Source organism: Euprymna scolopes, chromosome 40 (assembly GCF_053919585.1).
Source record: "Euprymna scolopes isolate OS-2025 chromosome 40, ASM5391958v1, whole genome shotgun sequence".
NCBI lineage: Eukaryota > Metazoa > Mollusca > Cephalopoda > Sepiida > Sepiolidae > Euprymna > Euprymna scolopes.
In genome coordinates, this window is record NC_136521.1 from 51158713 (window position 1) to 51183675 (window position 24963).

General features: G+C 36.8%; 1 protein-coding gene across 1 annotated transcript in view; it reads right to left on the reverse strand.

The window, feature by feature from the left end:
- LOC145265564 (RNA polymerase I-specific transcription initiation factor RRN3-like) overlaps positions 1 to 24374 on the reverse strand; it is a 55828-nt gene extending 31454 nt beyond the window's left edge. The window contains exons 1-7 of the mRNA XM_080121539.1: positions 24256 to 24374; positions 23047 to 23161; positions 16089 to 16142; positions 12980 to 13069; positions 10760 to 10886; positions 7662 to 7764; positions 607 to 775 (exon numbers count right to left, since the gene is read on the reverse strand). Coding sequence (XP_079977665.1) covers positions 607 to 775; positions 7662 to 7764; positions 10760 to 10886; positions 12980 to 13069; positions 16089 to 16142; positions 23047 to 23124 — 621 coding nt within the window. The 5' untranslated portion in view covers positions 23125 to 23161; positions 24256 to 24374. The remainder of the gene's footprint in view (positions 1 to 606; positions 776 to 7661; positions 7765 to 10759; positions 10887 to 12979; positions 13070 to 16088; positions 16143 to 23046; positions 23162 to 24255) is intronic.
- Between the last annotated feature and the right edge of the window lie 589 nt (positions 24375 to 24963).

The window sequence follows — 24963 nt, forward strand, 5'->3', positions numbered from 1 at the left end:
ATTCTGAATCCCAAACAAAATCTTCGTAGTTAAAATGAGTTGTCTCTTTTGAAATTCTGAAATATGGTAGTTACCGGCTCCATTCTTGCTTCCTCATGAAATTTGATTTTCTTTAAAAACCTACTCAATCAATTTATGTAATTTTTGGAATATGAAATCTTTGTTCTGTGATGGGTACATACATCATAGACTGAGTAGAAGTACCAGTTAAGAATCCGTTCTTAACAATTAGCCCGATAGATGCAGGGGCCAAGAACTGGCCCAGTACCTGTTGGGCTGAGGTACGCCACCTTGGTAGTACCTAGGAGGCCTACCCTTCCAGGCCTTGCCACCCAGCTTTCGGTTGGAGCAAGTTTATCACTTACTACCTAAGGCAAGCCAAAGTACCCCTCTTTTAGAGGTGCTGGTTTGACTACCCACCTTCTGACCTTATGTCACATCATGCGGCAGTGGGAAGCATGGCTAATATCTACATCATAAAAAATTTTTTGTATTTTTTTTTTTTTAAATTAAGTCACATTCTAAATAAGCAGCAACTTTTGTTTTTTTAATTAAAAAAAAAAAAAAAAAAAAAAAAAAGCAGCAACATTTTTTTTTTATACTTACATCAAATGCAGTAATTTTTGAAACAACCAGTTCCAAGATTTGGAACCGATAAGTCGGCATGGATAATGTTAACTGAAGCAAATTGCGGACGTAGCATTCGACTTGAAAGATATCATGCTTGAAATATGGAAACTGTTTCACGATGATCCCCATCAACGTACTTTGCATCCTAAAAGAAAAAAAAAACAAAAAAAAATCTCTCAGCTGAAATGGTTTAGCAATCAAAATTGAAAAATCTGTAGATTACTTGATACTAGTATATCCGACATTGCCTGGGTATCAAATATGTTTAACATGACAAAAAAAGAGCGCTTGTGTAAAATGGTGAGGTTTTAAAAACCAATGCATTTCAAATGAAACCATTACGTACTTAGGCGTCATGTTGAAATTAGTATAAACTCAGAGCTCCCTGGCATTGCTCGGGGACAAAAGTATAACATAACTTCTACCCCCCCCATCTCTTTCTTCTTTGCCCAGCCCATTCCTCTCTCTAAACATACGCACACACAACTTAAGTCAGTGTAAGAGAAATAAATCTATGAAATAAAATCAGAATTACCTCCTTTACATGGTAACAAAAATGGATGCTTCTGTATTATAATAATGAAAAAAAAAAAAACAAAAAAAACCCCATTGAATTTCAAGTAAAACAAATGGTACCTACGTAATTGTTAGGTCTCAACTAGTAACATATCTAAAATTTACGAAAAATGATGAGGTAGAAAATTGATTATTTAGACTTTGCATCATAGAATTTGATCCTCCTCTGACATCATCTCCCGGACCTTGCATCCAAACTTGTGACTGACTTTTGTTTGCCATCACTCTCACACGGACTTTGTATACAGACTTGTGAAAGACTGATTGTCACTCCCCGGGGATCTGGATTATTCAACAATTATTAACAAGTTTTTAAACTTATACAGTTTTAGTGATTTTTTTTTAGAGATGGCTAAATTTAAACGAAAATAAATCACAGAAAAATATTTTTATTATACAAATATGAGGTTTATTCAAAGGATTTATTTTTGACATTTATAATTTAAATACATAGCCTCCTGGTATAATCTAGAGATCTAATTTTCAAAAGCTCAATGCTATTAGGCTATATTTCAGCAATAACGCGTCCAATGTTGTCTTCCAAGTGGTCTATTGTGTCTGGTTTATCAGTGTAGACAAAAAACTCTAACTCAAAAGAAAATAATCTAATGAGATTAAATCACACAAATGAGATGGCTAGTTGACAGGTTCATTTAGTAAAATTATGTTAAATTTGAAAACGCTGTTTGGGTGTCAGTATCTTTATGATGAATTGCCAAACCAAGCTGAACTGAAAATAACTAATAAGAAAATAAAGTTGCCAAAGTTTGGCGCCTCTAGAAGAAAAAAAAAAAAAAAAAAAATCATCCTGTAAAAATACTATTTCAGCCATAAGGGAGCCAACTCAGATATTCAATGAAAATAGAAGTTATTCCCCTTGCTTATCTTGCTTTTTTTTTTTTTTTTTTTTTTTTTTTTTGTGATTAGCTAGGCCCTTGGCGTTGGCTAATTGTAAAATACGCTTAATTATTATATTTTAATTCATGAAGATTCCGTATTTATGATTATAGGATCAATTCTCTATCAATTATTATGATGCCTCCATTCAGTCTTGAAAGACAAAGGATACCCCCTGTAGGGGCAGCTGCACATGTAATTGTGAGGCAAGGGTTGCGCAATCTCCAACCACACCTTTCCTGAATCGGCAACGGTTGTAGTCCAGTGGCAAGGAGTCCAGGACGATTGGAAACAATGCAGAGATAAACAGAGAGCACATACAACACCTGGAAGTCCAAAATGGCTACCCATTTAGTACTGACCAGGTTCAACATTGCTTAACTTCAGTGATCCAGCGGGAACCGGTGTGTCAACGTGATTATGCCGTACATATCGATCATTATATTTTACCTAATATATAGTAGTGATTTAAGTGTAAAAAAAGACTTTGGTGCCATCAGCTAGAATCAGAATCAAAACATACTGCACCAGTTTTAGTCATTACCGTTTGAGCTATCGCCCGACGGATAAGAAATAGTTAAAAATGAACCTACTTATAAATGTATGTATATTTGTGCATGCGTACAAGAAAACTTATGTTGACTTATGCCCACCCAGTTTCAATTAAAAAATTTATTTTATTTATTTTTACTCTTGTTCATCCGAAACAATGCATATTGTCACTTGCATGTAAAGGGTTACTATTGGGAATTGTGTTTACCGATGATTATCTAAAGAGATGAGCGAGATGCTTGTTTACATTACATTTAAATCTGTACAGGTTAGTATAGTCAGGGAAGCAGGAAACCAGGAGGGCATTCTAAAGTCTAGAAATCTGAGAAAAGAAACTATTAGAGTAGAAGGCGTTCCAGTATCTAAATACCTCTACAGTGAAGGGGTGGAATTTTGTTGCTAACTGAGCTTGTCAAGGGTATGTACAAGTGCAATGCGTTCATCAAAGCACATTCTATTAAAATACTTGTAAAACAGGAACAGAGAAAGACAGTTAAAGTTCTTCGGCCATTTAACGCGGCCGGATGGCCTCACTATAAAAAAAAAAAAAAAAAAAAAATTCAGCATGCAGAAAAAGAAGAGTAGAGGAAGACAAAGTTCATTGACAGTCGGGTAATTCCATTTCAAATCATCCAAAAAAAAAACATCTTTGACACCCTTACCTCCCAGATTTCTTCCAAACTTTCACCATATGTTGGTGCCATAAAAACTAGAGAATCCTCCCTATCCGCTTACTTGACTTTACCTGCTACTTACATCCTTGCATCAAACAAAAAACAAACAAAATAGTTTCAGCCAATCTAAAGAAACACCAGAAAGCAGCAATACCACTTCTTAAATGAACAGGAAGTCAAAATAAAATTCATGACTTCCTGTTTATGGTGGAGTCAAGTGACTCCTTGTACATTGCTCTGTCTGGAAGTGAGGCCCGTAAAACTGCCCATCTTTGAGGTTCGATTGTGAGCTAACGAAGAAAGAACCAAACACCTTTTTTGGAGGAATTTAAGTTCAGACTATCAAGAATGTCTAAGAACAAAAAAATAAAATTCAATTTCCAATAGTGCCACGCTTTTTGGGTCGCCTTAGACAAATACCCAAATCTCGGCTTAAAAGATTAATAACTCAGAAACAGTTCATTTTCAGAGGGTTTAAACATGATTTTTGGATTCCTTGTGTGGAAAACCTTGTTCATGCAAATTTTCAAGATTCTACCTAGTCTAGAAATTGATTTATGCCCAAAAACCTAAGTTCATAATTTCGCAAATTTTCGCCTCGACGCGATATACGTAAAATACCAAAATTGCGATATTTCTGGAACCGCTTGGAGTTAAAAGCTCAAATTTTCAGGATTCCCTAGTTTTTATGATACCAACATATGGTGAAAGTTTGGAAAAAATCTGAGAGGTAAGGATGTCATGGTCTGGATTTGAGATGAATTACCCAGTCTCAACAGTCTCACTGGAAACCCAACTATAGATCTAATCAGAAAGACTGAATGCAGAGGGGACTGGAAAGCCATGTGCATAGACGTCTGTAATAAGAGACCTGATACCTAAAGAAGACGGATGCAACATTGCAACAATGGGACATGGATTAAGAGATTTCATATTATCACATATCTAATAAATTGTAGTGAAGTATTACTATTATATTGCCAACAACATGGTACAACAATAGCAGATAAAAATTGGCTAGTTAGAAGCAAAGTTAGATTTGTCAGTTTAAATGCTATTTGGGTTTAACTTTTAAAAATCTGACAAGATAACTTTATATGTGGCTAGCATGGGTACCCGGAGTTACCCGGGTGTCGAGAGGTGGTATAGTAAGGCTATTAAGCAAACTGGCCCCTAAAAAAAAAAAAAAAAAAAAAGAAAAAAGAAAAGAAAAGTTTCAATCAAATTAGCAGCGAGTGCCCGTGCGAGCACAAAAAAAAAAAAAAAAAAAAAAAAAAAAAAAAATTAACCATTGTAGGCAGGCAGGTTCGCAAACACTGTCTTGCCCATGGTGACTTTATGACACCATTGGCCTTCGAAATAACGTCTTTTAAACATACGTTGAGATCGCTAGGCGTATTATGACTTGCAAAAATATTGATGCAAAAACTGTGCAGTTGACCAATACAGAATATCTTTTTGGCCGATGTTTAGATATTTATCATCCAAGAGATTGATCCTTCTAACGATACCAATTTTGTCACAGTTCGATACGCCTGTGAAAAGTTTTTGACCGACATACAAACACACATTTTCACTTTTATATATGTGACATAATGAATACAAATACATCCCTCCTCTTTACAAGAACATGATTGGTTGGTTAAGCCATGAATACAGACTGGTGGAGCTATCCATGACAGATGTTGAAAGGTACGCCAAAACCGCATGCTAAGGATGTACCAACTGCCACCATGAACACGCGCTCAGTAAGGCGGCTTACCAGATTATTACTTGATTATCTTTTTTTTTCTTAAATACTTGGGAGTCACCACTTATCAAAGCCTGAAGGCCATTCGAGGATAAGGGTTAATGAATATAAGGTGTAGTAATCGGTCCAAGTTGGGTAGAATTTGATTATTTAAGGGGATGATTCAACAGGAACTTGTTTACATTAACTTTGAAGGCAACGGTATTGTGGGAAGCAGGCCAGCAGAACAGTGTTCCACAGGCGACCAATTCTAGGAAAGAGGTTTTGTTCATGGAATCTGCATTTAGATTTAGACACAGATAGAGAGTGGGGGAAATTGTTGATAGTGGTTGTAGCTAGTCGAGTGTTTTTTTTTTTTCTTGTGAAAATTTGGCAAGGGGGGGTAATAGATTGGAGCTCAGACGAGCACTTGCCATGAAAATAACAATAGAGCAGATACAGGCTTGCAATGTCTCTTCTGTGAGAAAGAGGTTGCAGGGAAGAGAAAAGGGAGACCTACTAGGTTTCGAAGCCAGTTTTGAACTCTAGCCAAGTACACCAAGCTACTTCAAACTCATATGTCCTTTTTTGCGGGACGTTGTTTCAGATCAGAAAAAAAAAACCCACCGGAAGACGATGACAACATTGAGGGACACTTAAATCAACACACTTGTCTTGAATTGACTTAAAAGAAACTTGGACATTGCTCCTGGTATTTATAGTGAAGAGGAAGATGGTTGGTTGGTTGCTTTTGTTTTACGGCATATCAACCCTTTTCAGGTTATTTAATGCCGAATCCAAAGATTTTGAAGAAATTTTTTTTAATAGAATATATTTGTTGTTTTTCAAGTCGGTTTCTATTTAACCCATAGTTAGGACCCTAACAGGTACTACCACTCCGAATTGGAGTGGACCTGGGAGCAATGGCAATTAAAGAGTGGCTCCACACTCCCCAAAGCCTGCAAGCTAGGGCCTCACCACTGGATATAGTTTAAGGTCATATTCAGGACCTGAAGAGGAAGAGTTCACGTAGTTTGTAAAAGGTAGATACCATATCAATTTCTTTTATTTTTGTTTCCCATGCACCCCCCACCCCCAAAAGAGGCATATTGCCACTGTATAACACTATCAGCCAGTCACTGGTGTGTGACCGACCCACGTGTTATACTAAATGCCTTAGAAACGGTTCCATGATGATGTGACGATGAGTATCAAGGGGAAAAGCATATCTGAGATGTTGGGTTAGGGTTCTTCTCACAGGAAGACGTCTTGACTCTGGTGGCATTCTGGTTGGAACCTTTCTTGTCCTCAGGGCTGCTTCATTCGACTTAAGACATTTATGGCAGACACAAAAAATGACATGTGACACAATGGTTATATATGAGAAATATAACTATTTTTTTTTTTTTACAAGAAAATATTACACTATTTTTACAAAAACTATTTACAAGAGATAATTAACTTTTACAATTAAAACTAACTAACCATAACTAATTTACGGAGAGACAAAAATAGACGTCTTACCCCATGGCTGTCCAGACGAAAAAGAGGTCGATAAAAGGAAGCGAATCATGGGATTGCATTGCTGAAGGGTGCGTTAACAACTACCACAACCAGGGCACTAAGATAGTGCCACAACTGAAGCCTAAAGGAATACTGTGATAGGGGCTAGATTTCTAGAAAGCAACCTAGACAGGGAGTTGAGTAGCAAAATACTCGCTTATGTTGCATTTTAATTTCTGCATGTTAGTATAGTTGCAGAAACAAGGAGTAGGAAGGAAATTCCAGAGGCAAGTGGTTCAAAGAAAGAACCTATCAGGGTTAGATTTTCTAGCATTTAGAGACTTCTACAGTGAAGGGTTGGAATCTTGCTACTAGTCAAGCGAGTTGAGGGTATTTATGTTAAGGGGCTACAAGTGCAGCAAGTTCATCAGAGCACATTCCGTGGAAGTAGTCGTAAAAGAAACAAAGCTAAAAACAGCCTATCCTGCCTTGACAGAGTACAAAATAGACTTCGTAGCCTAGTGGAGGATGCCCTTTTCTCTTCCTTGCAACCTCTCTCCTACAGAAGGGATGTTGCAAGCCTGTTGTTGTTTTATCGTTATTTCCATGGGAAGTGCTCGTCTGAGGCCCCCCCCCGCCCGCCAACCTTCCACGAAAAACACCTGTCTAGCTGAAACCACTGTCAGTAATTTTCCCCACTCTTTATCTGTTCCTAAATCAAAATGTAGATTCCATGAACAAAGCTTCTTTCTTAGAAGTGCACGCCTGTGGAACTCTCTTCCGTTTACCTGTTTCCCACCTGACAACAACTTGGATGTCTTCAAGTCCAACATAAACAAGTTCCTGATGAACCACCCCTTTAAGTAAGACACTTTATCAAATTTAACAATTACTACGATACTATCCCATTGATTACTGTACACGCAATAACCCTTATCCCCGAGTGGCTTCCAGGCCTTGATAAGTGGTGACCTTCATGAAAAAAAACAAACAAAAAAACTACTGTGGAAATGTGATAAGGGACATGTTTTAGATCAGAAAAAAAAAACAAACAAAAAAACACAGCAACGTACAGAAAATGATGACAAGAAAATACTTACATTGGCACACGGTCTTGAATCGACTTCAAAGCAACTTGGACATAGCCACAAATGGTCAAATGTTGCCGTTGTTGAACAAGAACTGCTTGTAGCGGGTCAATATCTACAACAAAACGATATTACGTTTCTGAATTTGTGTCGGTGTAATACTATCAACGTCTCTCCAAGAGGAAAAAAATAACAACAAAAATGAGGAAATAGGTTCATCAGCAGAACAAAGGAATAGGAAGTTGTTCGTCAAGGTACACAAAAGATGTAGCATCAGAAATGCCGGATGATGCCACATAACCTTGCTAGCCTAGGATAAATTGGTTGTTTGAAATCAAATTCTAGTTGAAATAAACGTTTAAATAAATATAAACTAGAAAGCTAATGCGTAGATAAATAGTATAAACAAAATCGGTTTTAGAACGATTGAATTGATAAATTAATCATTTAAAAATAGGTTTGATCTCTAGCAGTTCGACATGGGATCTTAGAATGAGACGTGGAGATCGAGCTAGTTGCTGGAGTTGGGTTTTTGGAGCTAACAAGAGAAGTTGGGTTTCTCCGAACGACCGAGAAGCGGGTTGAAGTCAACAAACTGGAACTGTGAATAAGAACAGTGCTTGCAAATAAATGTTATTTTTTTTAATGATTTCTGTGTTGCCCCTTTTTTTTTTTTTTTTTTTTTTTTGAAAAATTGAAGATCTTTATTCCACATCTGATGGTCCAAACAGATGAAGCAAAAACTGGCCGAATGGAATCGACGGACGAGAAAGTATTGTCCCCTTTAATGCTTTGCAATTTGTATATGTCTTATGAACAATCCGTTAAATGTTATACACATATTGACATAACCACGAGATGATCACTATACAAATATATGACGGACTTTCCTGTCGATTTCGACGCATGAGCTTTTGCCATAACAACTAAGTTGCTCAGAAATTCACACACACGATTTGTTTATAGTGGTGAAGGTTTTGTGTAGAACCAACCACACTTTTCGCTATTACTGCTAACATTTGTCAGTGCAGATACTGCCACAGGACGGAGTATACAGTAGATCGCAGGTTTTTACATCAAAGTTTTTTTTCTCCTAGATGCATGTTTTAACAAAGACTGAGGATGCATCGCTCCCGATGAATTAATGCGCCTCCAGATATCAAGCTGGAAATTTCTAGGACTCCACACTATACATACAGCGCCTAGCCTTCCCAAATGGTTACCCATCTAGTACTGGCCAGACTCAATGTTGCTTAACTTTGGTGATCTGTTGAGAACCGGTGTGTCAATGTGATTGTGCCATATATATATATATATATATATATATATATATATATATATATATATATATATATATATATACACACCCAAACATATCTACCAACATTTCAAAACTGGCTATATTACAAGGAGAGCTAAAATAGCCAAAAAAACAAAATAAATAAATAGCAATGGGTGCCCGGCGTTGCCCGGGTGTTTGGAGGTGTATGCTGAGCAAAAAAAAAAGTCAATTTTTTTTTAACTTTGACCCCTATTATGACCCCTTAAAATTTATTGTTTTGGGCTCAACTTAAGTTATTAAGTTAGATCCATGTTCAAGGAACCTATATCTAAAATTTCAAGGGTTTAGACCCAAAATTGTTGGAGGAGTTTGGTAGAGTTCTTAAAGGTCAAATTGTCGAACTTTGACCCCTTAATCGCAAAATTTCTGGCTGAAAACCGATTACGTTGATTTTCCCAAATCTCAGTACCTTGTATATCAAATTTCGAGTCTTTAGACTTAAAATTGACAGAGTTATTGCGTACGGAAATGTACAGACACACATTTTGGTGTCTGAAGAGTAGCTATTTTTGGAATATTTTTAAATGATATGTTTAAATTTGTCCAAATGGTTATGAAACAATTGTAACACATAAGGAAATACACTAAATGATATTCTTAATTTATATTTTGTTGTCTTGATAGATCCAAACCCTATGTTAAACTTCTTTATAAAAAAACAAAAAAAAAAAACAAAAAAAAAAAACGAACATGATGTAAAAAAAAAAGAGTTAAAAAAAAAAAAAAAAAAAAAAAAAAAACTTGTTTAAAAAATTGGGGGAAAAAAAAAAAAAAAGTTTTGATAGGTAAGTAGTATTGAACCCGAGACGTTGAGATGAAAACCTTGATAAGTTACCCACTCGCCCTCGCAATGAAAGGTAACTGAAATCAATTTCAATTTAACGTTTATAAATGACAGGTGCGGCGAAATCAATTAGGTCAAAGGAAAGTAAATTCCGCACTTAATTTTAGCTGCGGGATAGTTCTTTTGTTTGTTTTTTACCCAACTTTGTCTGGTTTCCTTTCCCCAGCGTGTTGGGGAAAACCAGCTCGCTCCCCTTTAATAGGGGAGTGTCCAAATGAAAGCAATTGTCCGGTATGACGGTGAAAAACGACAGCGACCAAACGTCTATTGCTTTCTGGACACTCCCGGCCCATAGGCCGAGAACCGCGCCTTAGTTTCACATCAGTTTTGCTTTTATACGATAAAGTCGAATCAACACAAGACGGGCCGAAATAGCAAGAATTGTGTCAAACTCGATGTAAATAAATCTAGCTGCGACGCGTGTTCACAATTCGTACATATTATGATCTACACAGTATATAAGAAGTTCTAAGCGATAGTAACCCCCCCCCCCAAAAAAAAAGCCTTTCTTGGACATACAACTCTTGCATGCGTTTTGCCTTTTATATAGATGAAATTTCTGAATTTTTGAGACAAGGATTGGTTATTCGTATCATTTAGAATCTTCGGACTTATAATTTTCAAACACAAAACATCGGACTGTAATTGTAATCGATTTTTTTGCTAATACATCAAGCATATTTTTTTTTTTTTTTTTACAGGATTACTTTTGGAATCTGTACTCATTTTGACATGGTGAAACGTAAGTGCCTAATAATGTTTTCATCTGCTATGTGTTGGTTTAAAAGATTACCAAATCTACACAAGCACCAAAAAAGAAAAATTAATAAGATTCATTTGCACAAAAATTATATTTGTGTCTTGTATAGTTTCTGACTTTTAGCTAGACCTACACAATAGATGAATTGAAAAGAGTCTACTTACTCGGCCTGAACCTCTGTACCAAAGCGATTAAAACATTTGTTAAGTGCACAGGTTGCGCAATGCTTAATGCAACCAAGAAATCCAAGTATTCTTTGCATAGCGATTCACTTACGTACCAATTAATGCTCTGAAAAAAAAAAAAAAAAAAAAAAAATCAGTGTTTATCAATATATATTTTAAAAAGAAAAATGGTGAACACAGTAAGTTTGGGAAAATGAGTTCAAACAAAAAAATTATACAAAATATTGTTAGAAACTCAATATATATTATGGTGATATAGGCAGACATAGATTTGGTAGGTTTTGAAAGAAAGAGAGAGAAAGAAAGAGAGAGATGGAGAGAGAGAGGGAGAGATGGAGAGAGAGAGGGAGAGATGGAGAGAGAGAGGGAGATGGAGGGAGAGAGAGAGAAGGAGGGAGAGAGAGAGAAGGAGGGAGAGAGATGGAGAGAGAGAGATGGAGAGAGAGAGAGGGAGAGAGAGAGAAGGAGAGAGAGAGAAGGAGGGAGAGAGAGAGAGAAGGAGGGAGAGAGAGAGAGAAGGAGGGAGAGAGAGAGAGAAGGAGGGAGAGAGAGAGAGAAGGAGGGAGAGAGAGAGAGAAGGAGGGAGAGAGAGAGAGAAGGAGGGAGAGAGAGAGAGAAGGAGGGAGAGAGAGAGAGAAGGAGGGAGAGAGAGAGAGAGAAGGAGGGAGAGAGAGAGAGAGAAGGAGGGAGAGAGAGAGAGAGAAGGAGGGAGAGAGAGAGAGAGAAGGAGGGAGAGAGAGAGAGAGAAGGAGGGAGAGAGAGAGAGAGAAGGAGGGAGAGAGAGAGAGAGAAGGAGGGAGAGAGAGAGAGAGAGAAGGAGGGAGAGAGAGAGAGAGAAGGAGGGAGAGAGAGAGAGAGAAGGAGGGAGAGAGAGAGAGAGGAGGGAGAGAGAGAGAGAGAAGGAGGGAGAGAGAGAGAGAGAAGGAGGGAGAGAGAGAGAGAAGGAGGGAGAGAGAGAGAGAAGGAGAGAAAGAGAGAGAAGGAGAGAAAGAGAGAGAAAAAAAGAGAAAAGCAGATTTTGAGGGTTTTCAGCCTTTTTTTTTGCCACGAACAATGAATTGTTCACTGCTCCTGGTAATAATGGCCATCCATGCCAGTTGAAGTGCTGCATCTGTACTAGAAAGGGTACAATGTTTATCCCAAACAAATGAAGTCGGAGTGCTTACCTTTGAAATTCCATCCTTGGTCCCTCAGCTGTACAAACACGCAAAAATTAAAATGAAATGTAAACAAACATCTTGCAGCAAAACTCCCTATTTAAGCAGCGTAGAAAGTGGATGTTGGGTTTACTTTCGCCATTTTTCATGACTCTTGCTTCCCTCATTTTGTTCTTTAATCCTCACGTTCAACGAGTGATGTTTCTGACAAAGGGGGAATAATTGCCGTTTCCTGAAGCTATCCATCTAACACTTATCGTTGTCTACTTTCTGACATTGGAATAGATTTTTTTTTTTTTTTAATTCTTTATATCAAGTGGCTTCAGGATTTGTCTTAAGCAATTTCCATAAAGGAAGAAAAAAAAAATCTGGCTCTTATTCACAATAGCCTCTTGACATCTCAGTGGCAATATCCCTGATTTGAGATGAGGGGGGGGGGGGGGTGAGAAGAAGAAAAAGAAGAGATAACTTAATAATTCAAACTTGAGTTTTATAGTTGTAATACTCATGAATATTCAGCATAATCACGTTGATGCACTGGTTCTCGTTAGATCACCAAAGTTAAGCAACATGGAGCCTGGTCAGTACTAAAATGGGCGACCATTTAGAAATTCCAGGTGCTGCTCTCTGCTTATCTCAGCATTGTTTCCAGTCATCCTGAACCTCTCCTTGCTACTGGACTCAAGCAGTGCCGATTCAGGAGAGGTGTGGTTGGTTAGGGATTGTGCAACCCTAATCTCATAATTACACATGCAGCTACCCTTGCAGGGGGTATCCATTGCCTTTAGAGACCGAACTGATGCTTCCACTTATGAATTCTAATTGTTTAAAAATGATTTTCTTTATAAAAATAAAACTTGATCAATTTATGTGACTTTTGGAATATGACATTTTCGTTTTGTTGCAGGTATGTATGTGATACAGATTTTTTTTATCTTTATTTTTGTATTTTTTAATATAAGGGGAATTCTGTCCAAGAACCCAGTTAATTTTTAATCAATTTGATAAAAAAAAAAAAAAAAAAAACAGTCGAATGACTCACCAGAATAACTCTGACAAAATCATAAAAATGTTGATCCAAAAGTGGAATACATTCAACAAATTCTTTGAGGTACGCCTTCAAAACACTGACCTGTAAAAAAAAAAAAAAAAAAATTTAAAACTTTAATAAAAATCAGAAATTGATTAATGATCGATTCGACCACCTACCACTCGATCTGTGGTCTCATCAAAAGATCAAAATAGGCATGAAACTCTGGATTTATCAGGCGCTTGTCAGGATGGCCCCTCTCTATGGCTGCGAGACCCGCCCGATAGGAGTTGCAGATCATCTCAAAAAAGATTGATAGTGTTTAACAGATACTGCCTCCGCCGAATTCTGCAGGTCTGCTGGCACTTTGTCTCCAATACACATTACGCAAGATCATCCTCCTTAACCAAGCAAATTTAAAGAGGAGACTGTTGGTTTGGTTACCCTACGCGCCGCAACACAGGAGTTCATCCACAAAGTAATAGCTTCAGAACTACTCTAAGATTAGCATAGATGCCCAGGAGATTAGCTGAAGACCATTACACATCATCAAAACCCTACCTCTGGTGTTCGCTGCTGGTCCCAGGACTGCATGACTATCTTGGTCGCTGCAGACCTCTGGGTACGGTCTGTGGAATCTTGAGTGAATGGCGCCAAAGTTATTGATTAATGACATAATACAGAGATGATAGGAAAAGGAAGTTGATGGAATTGTGCAAATATACATTAGAATTTCTAACATGACTAAAACCCGATGGTTGGCTGGATCTAGAATATATTAAATCATCTACTGAAATAAGATAAAACTCACTCCTTACAGAGGAAATAGGTTATATGAAGCATCTATATATATATATATATATATATATATATATATATATATATACAAGGCAAAATGTGTGTGTATGTGCATTTTTTGTGTATGCCCGGCAAAGGCTTTTTTGGAGGGAGTTCTCCAGGAGGGTGTCACTATGTCTTAGAACTTTTTATATACTCCTTAGATAATAATATCTACGATTTACGAAATGACGTCGTAAATATCTTTTATTTCAATTTATTTTTATTTCGGACTATTATTCTCATCTTTATTAGTTGTTGTTTTTGATCTTTTATTAGTTTTGTTTATTCACAACGTTTCGGCCAACTATTCCTCTGGCCTTCGGGGCCCGTGGCGCAGTTGATAGAGACGTTGCATCTCTACAGTTCCAGATGAACATTGTCTGAAGATAGCGGTTTCAATCCCACCCAAAGCGTGCCAGAGGTTAATTGGCCAAAATGTGGTGAGACGACAACAACTACGGATGGCAGTGATGGCTGAGAATGCAGTTAGGAGATTCGAAGTTCCTATCCGTCGCGGTTACCACCTGACGAAGGTCAGAGGAATAGTTGCCCGAAACGTTGTGAATAAACAAAACCAATAAAAGATCAAAAACAACAACTAATAAAGATGAGAATAATAGTCCGAAATAAAAATTAATTAATATATAATGCTCATCTCAAAAATGAATTCCAATTAAGGAATAATATATATATATATCTTGTTTCAGCGAATTTTATCTGACAAAATTTGCGTGCTGTGAATTTGGTTTCTCTACTACTACTACGGCGTGATATATGACATTCAACCATCTGCGTTTTTAAACGTTTATTTTCACCTGTTCTCATATCCCTACCTTCATGGCGTCATGCTAGGTCATCAGACTATTAACCTCAAGGCTTCAGGTTTGAGCCTACCTCCCTCCCAAAACTTTCGCTGTTTTTTTTGTTTTTGTTTTTCTGATAATTTTTTTAATATTTAAACAGGGTTACTATTTCACTTATTCTTTAGTTTCCATTTTGTTTTGATCTAACCCATCCCCAACACACACACACACACACACACACACACACACACTTCCAAACACCCAGGCAACGCCGGACACCTCCGCTAGTCTATATATATAAAAGGCAAAATGTGTGTGAACATTTTTTGTACGTCTGGCAAAGGCTTTTTGGAGGGGGGTTCTTGGTGGGTGGGTGTTTACTATTTTTTAGAACTGTTTATATACCGTCTAGATCATAATATCTAGCATTTATGAACATGCGTCTAGATTTTTTTACATCGACTTTTACAAAATTTTTGCTATTTCGACCCCTCTCGTGTTGGTTTGACTTTTTTGTATAAATAAAGTGAAACTAAGTTGAAACGACAATGGTTCCTCGGCTTTCGTGCCGGGAATGTCCAGAAAGCAATGAGCTTTTGATCAATACGGGGGAAACCCCTTATATCAGACAATTGTTATTCAATTTACCCCCCTCTCCCCCAAACATCTTGAGGAAACAAAACCAGCCAAAGTTGGGTAAACAAACCCCAAAAAAACTGCCTCGCAGTAAAAGTTAACTGCGGGATTTCTATTTGATCTCATTAAATTCAGTTTTTAATACTTAAATTCAAGCATTTTTCTGTTACTCTCCCTTGCTGGCTGAGCGGGTAACATGTCAGGTTTTTTTCACATTTTATTTTCCACCTTCTGCCTCGAGGCTTCTGGTTCGATCTTACCTACCAACCAAAACTTTTTTTTTTTTAATTTTATCATATTTGCTTTACCCCCCCCTTCTCAACACACTAACAAACACCCAGGCACCCCCGCTAGTCTATAATATAAATCTCACCTGTCTGTTTAAATGTATGTAAGTATGTTTGTATGTCTGCCTAAACTTTCGACAGAGGCGATAGAGTTTGATCCTTCGGCAGACAAATATAAAAAAATTGGCCAAATACATTAATTCCTTTACCTTTAACTGGGCACTTTTCTACAAGGAGGGGTCGCTTTTTTTGCCAATATTTTCAAAAGTCATCCCCTCTTTTTGATTGACGAGCCTTAATTTACACCTTTGCTACTTCCAGTTTGGCGATAGATGCAACGGCAAAGACAATTGTACTTGATACCCCTACACTGTACACTCAGCATTATACAGGGAGGATCAAGGGAAAGTGAAGTAATCCTGAGAATGGAGTGACACCCTCCCATACATCTGTAATAGCTAATGGAAAAGGGAGCCTTCAAGTTGCCTTCAACTATAGTTGGCCACTTAGCTTTATAATGAAACGCTAAAAAAAAAAAAAAATTAAATTTCTTACCGGAACATCTTGACTCAAATGCTTCAAAAGTTTGTAGTAAATTTCAGGTGAATCCTGAAAAAAAAGTTTAAAGACAGTTTTAAATTTTATAGGTAAAAAAAAGAAAAAGATAATTGTAAAATTCATGGTTGCCGAATCAAAGAAAATTCGGTAAATTTTTACATTAGGTCCACCTCCACAATTTTCTTTAAAATGACGACTTATTTTCAATTATGCTGAATAAGAAAATCTGATTTCAATTTTGCAGGGACAAGTAGTTTTTGTGATATAAAGACCTGTATTATGCACTGTAATTCAATGGCCGCCATGTTTTTACGTGTAGACGATAAACAAATTTACTTCTTTGCAACTAAAACGGCTCTTTAATTTCTTTTTTTTTTTTTATAGTCTTTGTGGGTGGGTATGCTTACAGCGAATATCACAGTTAAATTTGAGGCAAATATTCCCCCCCCCCCCGGGGTGTTTATTTTGAAAGCCATTCTTTACATGGGGAGGTTGAGGGTGTTTATTTCGAAAGCCGTTCTTAACATTAAATTACTCAACAAAGCAAAAAAAATTTGTAATTGTTTTGTTTTACACGCATACACATTACTAATTTCTCGGTTGCAAGAAAAAAAAAAAAAGAAAAAGTGGATTTGGTAAAAGTGCACCGAGGGATTTACCCTTAAGTTTTTTTTTTTATTATATTCAACTGTTTACATGTGTATTCGGATCTTCTGCAAACAAATTTCACAGTTTAAATTCTCGCTGATAAGAATAACGTACAATAGTAACACCGTAAAATCTAATGCTTTCTAGAATAACTTTTGTGCAATGGCCGCCATCTTTTTTTTTTTAACAAGGAAAAAAAAGTGTTATGGTATTTTTTTTTTTCCAAACAAGCGAAAAAGAAAACGATTTTTTCTTTTTTTTGGCAAAATTTGTCATTCTTAACATGGGTGAGGTTGCTGGGTGTGTATTCCGACAGCCATTCTTAACATGGGGAGGTTTGTTGGGGGTGTCTATTCCGACAGCTGTTCTTAACACGGGGAGGTTTGTTGGGGGTGTCTATTCTGTCTGCTACAATAACTGCAAATTTCTGCGCATGCATACCCACTTCACCGTCGTACATGAAAGTTTTGAAAAAAAAATGGCGGCCAGACATAACTAACTATACTAGTAACCACGGGTTAGTGAATGCGTTACTTGTGAAAATAATTTGTGTTAGTGACAAAATAAACTGATATTTATTCGCAGCAGACCTGAATATACTTGTAAACAGTTGAATATAAAAAAAAATCAACTTCTTAAAGGTAAATCTTCGGGTGGTCTCCCAGTGCACTTTCAACCGTAGATTTGGACTAATGTAAAAAATACTGCAAACTCATTTACTTTGGGAATTGCATTGCAGTAAAATTTTCTGACTTAACAAAAACAAACAAACAAAAACTGCTGACCTTTGACATTTCTTCTCAGCTCCCTCGGCTATATCAACACAGAAATTTAGATGCTATTGGCTCGCGGAAAATACCAGTTTCCCTGCTGATTGTCAGTGTTTATGTTATAAATATTTTGATAACAAAGAAAATAATGTTTGAATAACAGAAAGAATATTATTAAAGCGAAATAAATATTTAAAGATAAAATTATGTGTATTAGTCATGGATTTTTTTTTTTTTAATTTTCTTCCTTTGAAGATTGTAACGCTGGGTATGGGGCAGCCAAACCAGCTGCCAACGAAGAGCTCTTTTTAGTATCCTCGTTGTTCCCGTAAGTGCAATAGTCTGGATTTCTCTTGCACTTGGTTCATCAGCAATATTAGTTAGGTAGGACTTCAGGTTCTTCTTCATAAGCCCTGTGTCACCTATAATAATTGGTATGATTGATATCTCTCTAAGATTCCAGTTTCTTTTACATGAGACCTTGGTATTTGATCTGTTTCTCTCTTTCAGCTCTGCTCAAACCCCCATCATTAGGGACACTCACTTCAACCAAGGTTGCAACTCTCTCTGGCATCAATTGGGATGGATGGCTCTCGTCTGGGAGAGGCCCCGTGTTTTGACAAGCTTCTGGGTTTGACCTTTACTCCTGATCTGAAATTGAACACGTACATCAAGTCTGTTGCCAAGGTCGCTGGAAAGATGGTGGGATCCTTCTACCGCTCCAGAAGATATCTCACTACTGATGCAATTCTCTATCTATATAAAAGCCAAGTATGGAATACTGCTGCCATATCTGGGCAGGGGCTGCTAAAAATAGCCTATCCTGCCTTGACAGAGTACAAAATAGACTTTGTGGCTTAGTGGGGGATGCCCTTTTCTCTACCCTGCAACCTCTCTCCCACAGAAGAGATGTTGCGAGCCTATCTTTGTTTTATCATTATTTCCATGGCAGGTGCTCGTCTGAACTCCAATCTTCTGGTCCCCCCTCGCCAATCTTTCACGAAAAACACCCGTCTAGCTGAATTCACTGTGAAAAATTTCCCCCACTCTTTATCTGTGCCTAAATCAAAACGTGGATTCCATGAACAAAGCTTCTTTCTTAGAACTGCACGCCTGTGGAACTGTTCCGTCTGCCTGCTTCCCACCTGACTACAACTTGGATGTCTTCAAGTCCAATGTTAACAAATTCCTAATGAACCCCCCCCCCCCAAGTAAACACTTCATCAAATCTCCACACTAACGTAATGTACTTGCAATAACCCTTATCCCTGAGTGGCTTCCGGGCCTTGATAAGTGGTGACCACCGTGTAGTAAAAAAAAAAAAAACAAACAAAAAAACAAAACTTATTCCATATAACTATGTCAGGTTTCACAGCAGCATTTTCGTGTGTGTGTGTGTGTGAGAGACATATAAGGAGATCTTAAGACATGGATTTTTTTCTATTTGTTTCTGCATGCTCCCAAAAAACATGACTTGATATTATGTGACGTGACCGTCCTAAGGAGCGATTGGGCTTCCCACAGGGGAGGAGGCTGAGGCTCCCGAAACACTGGAGAATGCCGGCACATGATTATTTTACTGTTAAGCATTATTGTATGCCCGGGCAACGGCAACCAACCCTGCTGAAAGGAAGAGTTAAATTATAAATTTTATTATTTTTATGAAACTGATATAAATCTGATTGTTTGGTGAAAGTGACAATTTGCTGTCACTTTGAGAGACATAACGAAATATAATTTTGTTTCCGGTGCCAGCGAGCCCTGACTTGGGGATGTCTGGCCTTTGAGTGCAATACCCGACCAAGAGGTCACGGGATTAACCTTTTTCAATCGTGAGAAACGGGCCTGAGAAAGTTTGCAGATTCACAGGTAAACATACACACACATGGGGATTCCCCTGAGGTGACGTAATCAGTGGTGATTAACCCAGAGACTGACCCCGACCTAACTATCACCTTACTACATAAACGGGTCCCCATGCAAAAACCTGCAGTTGGAGCTGAGATTTGAGAGAAATCAATCGTCACTTACCGCTTTCTCTCTTCCCGAACCGTCACCACCACAGAATCGAGAGTAATTAATCTAAATTGGGATTCAGAGTTTTTGTCAAAATCAACAACTGAACAATTGTATATAATTATATATTTATCTTGAATTAACCAGTAGAATAGATATAACCGAGTCTGTCTTTCTTTTGCATGCATGAAACTGATTCATTTCCAGTGTAACAGATCGACGAAGCAACGGCCTATCAACCCGAAGGACGAACACAGGTCACATTATGGTCCGTGACCGAGGATTGACGCATATGTGACCAGGAGATCCCTATTAAGGATCGCTGAGGGTTAACAATTATTGTTTGGAGAAAGTCTTCATTTTGGATTTTCCATGTTCCCTGGGAAGCCCTGCATCACTGAATCGATTGCGGTCACTTTTTTTTTTTCTGTTTTCTCAATTTGAATCAAGATTCTCTTGTTCTGACTGTCTTCTGACTATTTAACTAAAAACACATCTGCATCCTCTATTTATTTTAATGTGTATGTTTGTTAACCGGTTTGCACTCAAAATGCACTGATCTGCCCCATGACCCCTGCAGGTGCAATGCTGTTATATAGTTATTATTATTATTATTAGACTATACCACTTGTGCGCGTATGTTACGTGAGTTCTTATTAGTAATGATATGTGTCTTAGTGAGAGTTCTTGTCTTATTACATATGATGTTGTATCTTAGAGAGAGAGAGAGATGTTGTTGTAATGACATTTTATAACACAGACATATAATAACAATACAATTTACCTTTTTGTAGAAATCACAAACACAAAGATGAGCTTTATTCAAAACACATGATAATTTATTTTCTTACGACCGGTCGGGATTTCCTCATTAAGAACTCAAAGTTTCACATCTTAGTTTCTGAAGTGACGTCTCGCTTCAGACGTCCGCCTGTCTCTGTCTCCCCTGACTGTCTCTCTGACTCTCTCCACGACCAACTAACTCCCACTTCCTATATTGAGAATCCATGCATCCCGGCCACGTGAGCAAAATTCACGTGTTTCAACATGCGCGACTTTGCACGTTTTCGACATTGATTTCCCAATAACCTATTTTTCTTGTGTTGTTTCCACAAAGGAATTTAACCTACATATCTAATTTATTTAACTCATATTTTATTATCCACATTCTTTTAACAATTGAATAGTTTATTTATTATTTATTTCATCCGAATTAACAATTTACTGGACATTCCATTTAAACCTATTGTTCTTTAAAACTTATGTCCAGGGTTCGATTTATGCTTTCTCTTATTTTCATTTTAACTAATCTCTCTATTTTTATACTTACATGAACAGGAGACAGCCCTTATCATGTAACAATGCGTTGTTAATGGAAGTCAATGAGTTTGAAACCTATCGGCCTGATCTTCAACTTCTCTGCACTTAACTTGAACACAAACAAGTTGATTCCAGCTAGTACCGTGTTATTGATGTACAACATTTTGTTTTTGTTGTCATGTATTTTTTTTTCTTCATTTGTTTTTTTAAACAATGACACACTAAAACTCCTGACTTGCCGATACCAAAATCCATATACAAGTGACAAGTGATTTAAGAGAAAGAGGAATAAATGAAGATCTGGTCAGAGATTACTTTGAAAATTAATTTCGGTATTCTGGAAGATATTAATCCAGACGTAACTCAGCATTTGCTTGGCTTTCCCCGGAACATGACATCAACAGCTTGGGGGTTTTTTTTTTGTTTTTTTTTTTACACTGTGATCACCACTTATCAAGGCCCGGAAGCCACTCAGGTATAAGGGTTATTGCAAGTACATTACGTTAGTGTGGAGATTTGATGAAGTGTTTACTTAAGGGGGCGGTTCATTAGGAATTTGTTAACATTGGACTTTAAGACATCCAAGTTATAGTCCGGTGAGAAGCAAGCAGATGGAACAGAGTTCTACAGGCGTGCAGTTCTAAGAAAGAAGCTTTGTTCATGGAATCCGCGTTTTGATTCAGGCACAGATAAAGAGTGGGGGAAATTTTTCACAGTGAATTCAGCTAGACGGGTGTTTTTTGTGAAAGATTGCCGAGGGGAGACCAGAGATTGGAGTTCAGACGAGCACCTGGAAATAATGATAAAACAAGGATAGGCTCGCAACGTCTCTTCTGTGGGAGAGAGGTTGCAGGGTAGAGAAAAGGGCATCCTCCACTAAGCCACGAAGTCTATTTTGTACTCTGTCAAGGCAGGATAGGCTGTTTTTAGCAGCTCCTGCCCAGATATGGCAGCAGTATTCCATCCTTAGACGTACTTGGCTTTTCTGCTGCTTGATGTAACAAATTTGTGTTCTATTTTTACAACAAAACAGAGCGTTCTCCACAAGTTTTACAAGGGTATTTTCAGAATAAACGCCCCCAACCTCCTCATACTAAGAATGGCTTTATTACTTCCTCAGTTGTGTAAAAAAAATGATTGCAAGGATTACTCCATGTTCAATAAGAAACCTTTTTTTATCCTTTTCCAAATTGTTGTCTGCTACTTGGATTTCCAGCTCGTGCACACGTGTGTTAAATTGAAAATTATCATGTGGCATTGTAATTGGCTTAGCTTTATGTTACGTCAGACAGCAGCAGAACCTGAGCTGCTGACGTCATGTTCCAGGGAAAACAGAGTGAACGCCGAGTTACGTCTGGATCAATATATACATGCATACCTCAGTTTTTAAAAGCCATCCAACAAATGGTACTAAACAGATTGTTATATCGAACACTGCTGGAGGATGCCAAATAATCAGAATTATTATTATGATCATCTTTACTGTCTAGCAAAATATGTATCAAGGCGAAATTTTTTTTTTAAGGATTAAAATTAGTGTTGGGACGATTAATAGGAATTGGAACTATCGGAACTTTTTGAGGTATCGGAATCGGAAAAATGTAGGCTGATCTTACCATGCCAAAAGCGATTCCTTAACTTATCTTTTTTTTTATTTGATGTTAGTTAAACAAAAATCTTTCATCACTTGTAATAATAAAATAATAGTGATTTAAATTTCCAGTAAGACTAAAATCTCCAGATCATCCACTCACAAGTGTGTTTTTACGTTTGACCCGCCCAAAAAAGTGCTATAATGTATTTTTGAAAATTAGAAAATTCTATGTTCTGGGGGAAAAAAATTAAATTACCCCCCCCCCCCCCAATTTGGTGTGCTTTTCTTTTCTGGCTTTATTTCTTTTTCATCTAATTTCAAATTTTCCGCAGAAGATTTGCACGCCATGTGAGAAGATAGTTTGCTTGTTGAAGCTGTCATTTATGCGCGTAGCATAAACGGAAGCTGCAAAATGGTGGAAAGTAGTTCGTGGGTTCAGGGGTTAATACCATGCAAACGGTAAATTTGCCCAAAGTTTGACTATCACATTCGTTGTCAGCGCCTCAATTACCTATAAAAAAAAGAAATTAGAGTGGTTGGTGTTCTGTTGTAGCGTATCTGGATATTTACCGTTTTTTCTTTGTGTTTGAAAGGCCATTAAACTTACCTTTTTCCATTGTTTTAATGCAAAAGCAACGTCCAACTTTGTTGCAACCACGTTCGTTTTCTCTTTCTTTTTACTCATCGTAAAAACACCAAAACAAAATCCTCGTTTTTAAGGTCTGGAAATTTAAAAAAAAAAAAAAAAAAAAAAAATTAAAATACAATAATAATAATAATAATAATAATAATAATAGAAACTGGTGAATATAGCACCACAAGGATGTTACTTGCAAAGGGGGGGGGGGCACAACAGCAAAAGAGCTCTTTCACTCTCTGAAGATCGACCTGTTGACTGTTGAATCATTTTTCTTCCTTCTTTTAATAAAATATTTTTCATCGTTTACGTGTTCTAAAAAAGTTTCATTTGTTTATTCAATGTTTTTATAACAAGTGAAGCATTAAAAAAAAAAAAAAAAAAAAAAAAAAAAAAAAAAGACTAATAAGTCACTTCACTATAAGAAAATACTACCGAAGGCAGTGAAATCGTGCAAAATAGTCCCAGGGTCTAAGGGTTCATAACATGCAAACGGTAAATTTGCGACGGGTTTGATTATCAGAGTCATTGTCAGCGACCTCAAATACCTCAACAAAACCAAATTAGAATGGTCGGTGTTCTGTTGTAGCATAAGGTAACATTTACCAAATTCCGGTACTTATGCAGTGCACTTATGTTACCGTGCTGAAATAATAACGTTACTTAGAAAACCATTCTAAACATGGAGAGGGAAGACGGCTTTGTAATTATTGTGTACGTTTACCTAACAATTTACTAAAAAAAAAAAAAAAAAAAAGACATTGTAAAACTTCAATTTAATTTGAAAATACTAGTTAAAAAAATAGCGCGGTAACATAAGTGCATACGCAGCCAAATTCCTTTCATATAATAGTAAATAGATAGTCCGAGATGTTTTTTGTCGGACTTTTTCGTTTTTGCTGTCCACAGTACAAAATGTCCTAAAATTATTTTTCCCTAATTAACCAACTGCATTTCCTTTAAAATAATTTATATCGGTGATTGCGGAATTTCTATATTTGTCATTTTTGGGCAAAGTTTATTTTTTTTCTGACACGCACATGGCGTAAGTAGAGAAATGAAAATGGATAAAGCGATTGATATATAAAATTCAAATGTTTTCTTAAAAGAAAGAAAATCATCGTTAATTCTGAAAAGAAAGCCATTAAAAAATATTAAAAAAAAACTAAGTTTACTTACTTATATTTTTTAAAAATATCTAATTAAAAAACAACCAGATTGAAAACTTGAGGAAATTTCGCATAAATAATGAAAGCAGAGCTAATAGATTATTTCAGAGACGAAGTTTCGTATTAAAGCTAGCAATTAAATTTACGAATTTATTAAATTTATAAATAATTTATACAAATTTATAAATAACATATTATTATTAATTCAGTTAATTTATTTATTAAAGTGTTAGGTGAAAGTACAGAATAGTTAACAAAGCAGTCTCTCTCACTTTTCTAAATAATAACGTTATTATTTCAGTACAATCAGTAAACTAATCCGGGAGATGCGGGAGGGACTTCGTTAACTATTTTGTACTTTCACTTAATAATAATATAGTAATTTAATAAATAAATGGTAACTTTTCAGATTAGGCCCACCTCCGCAATTTTCTTTTGAATGGCAATTTGGAACGGTTTTAGACTATGCTGAATATGAAAATCGCCTTGAAATTTTGCAGAAATAAGTAGTTATCGAGATATAAAAAGTTGTATTATGCTATCTATTCTTTGGCGGCCATCTTTTTTACGCGCTTGCAGTGTCAGTCATAGATGAGTAGATTTGTTTATGGCGCGCTCACATGTAAAAAAGATGGCCGCCAAAGAATACAATGCATAATACAACTTTTTATATCTCGATAATTACTTATTTCTGCAAAATTTCAATGCGGTTTTCGTA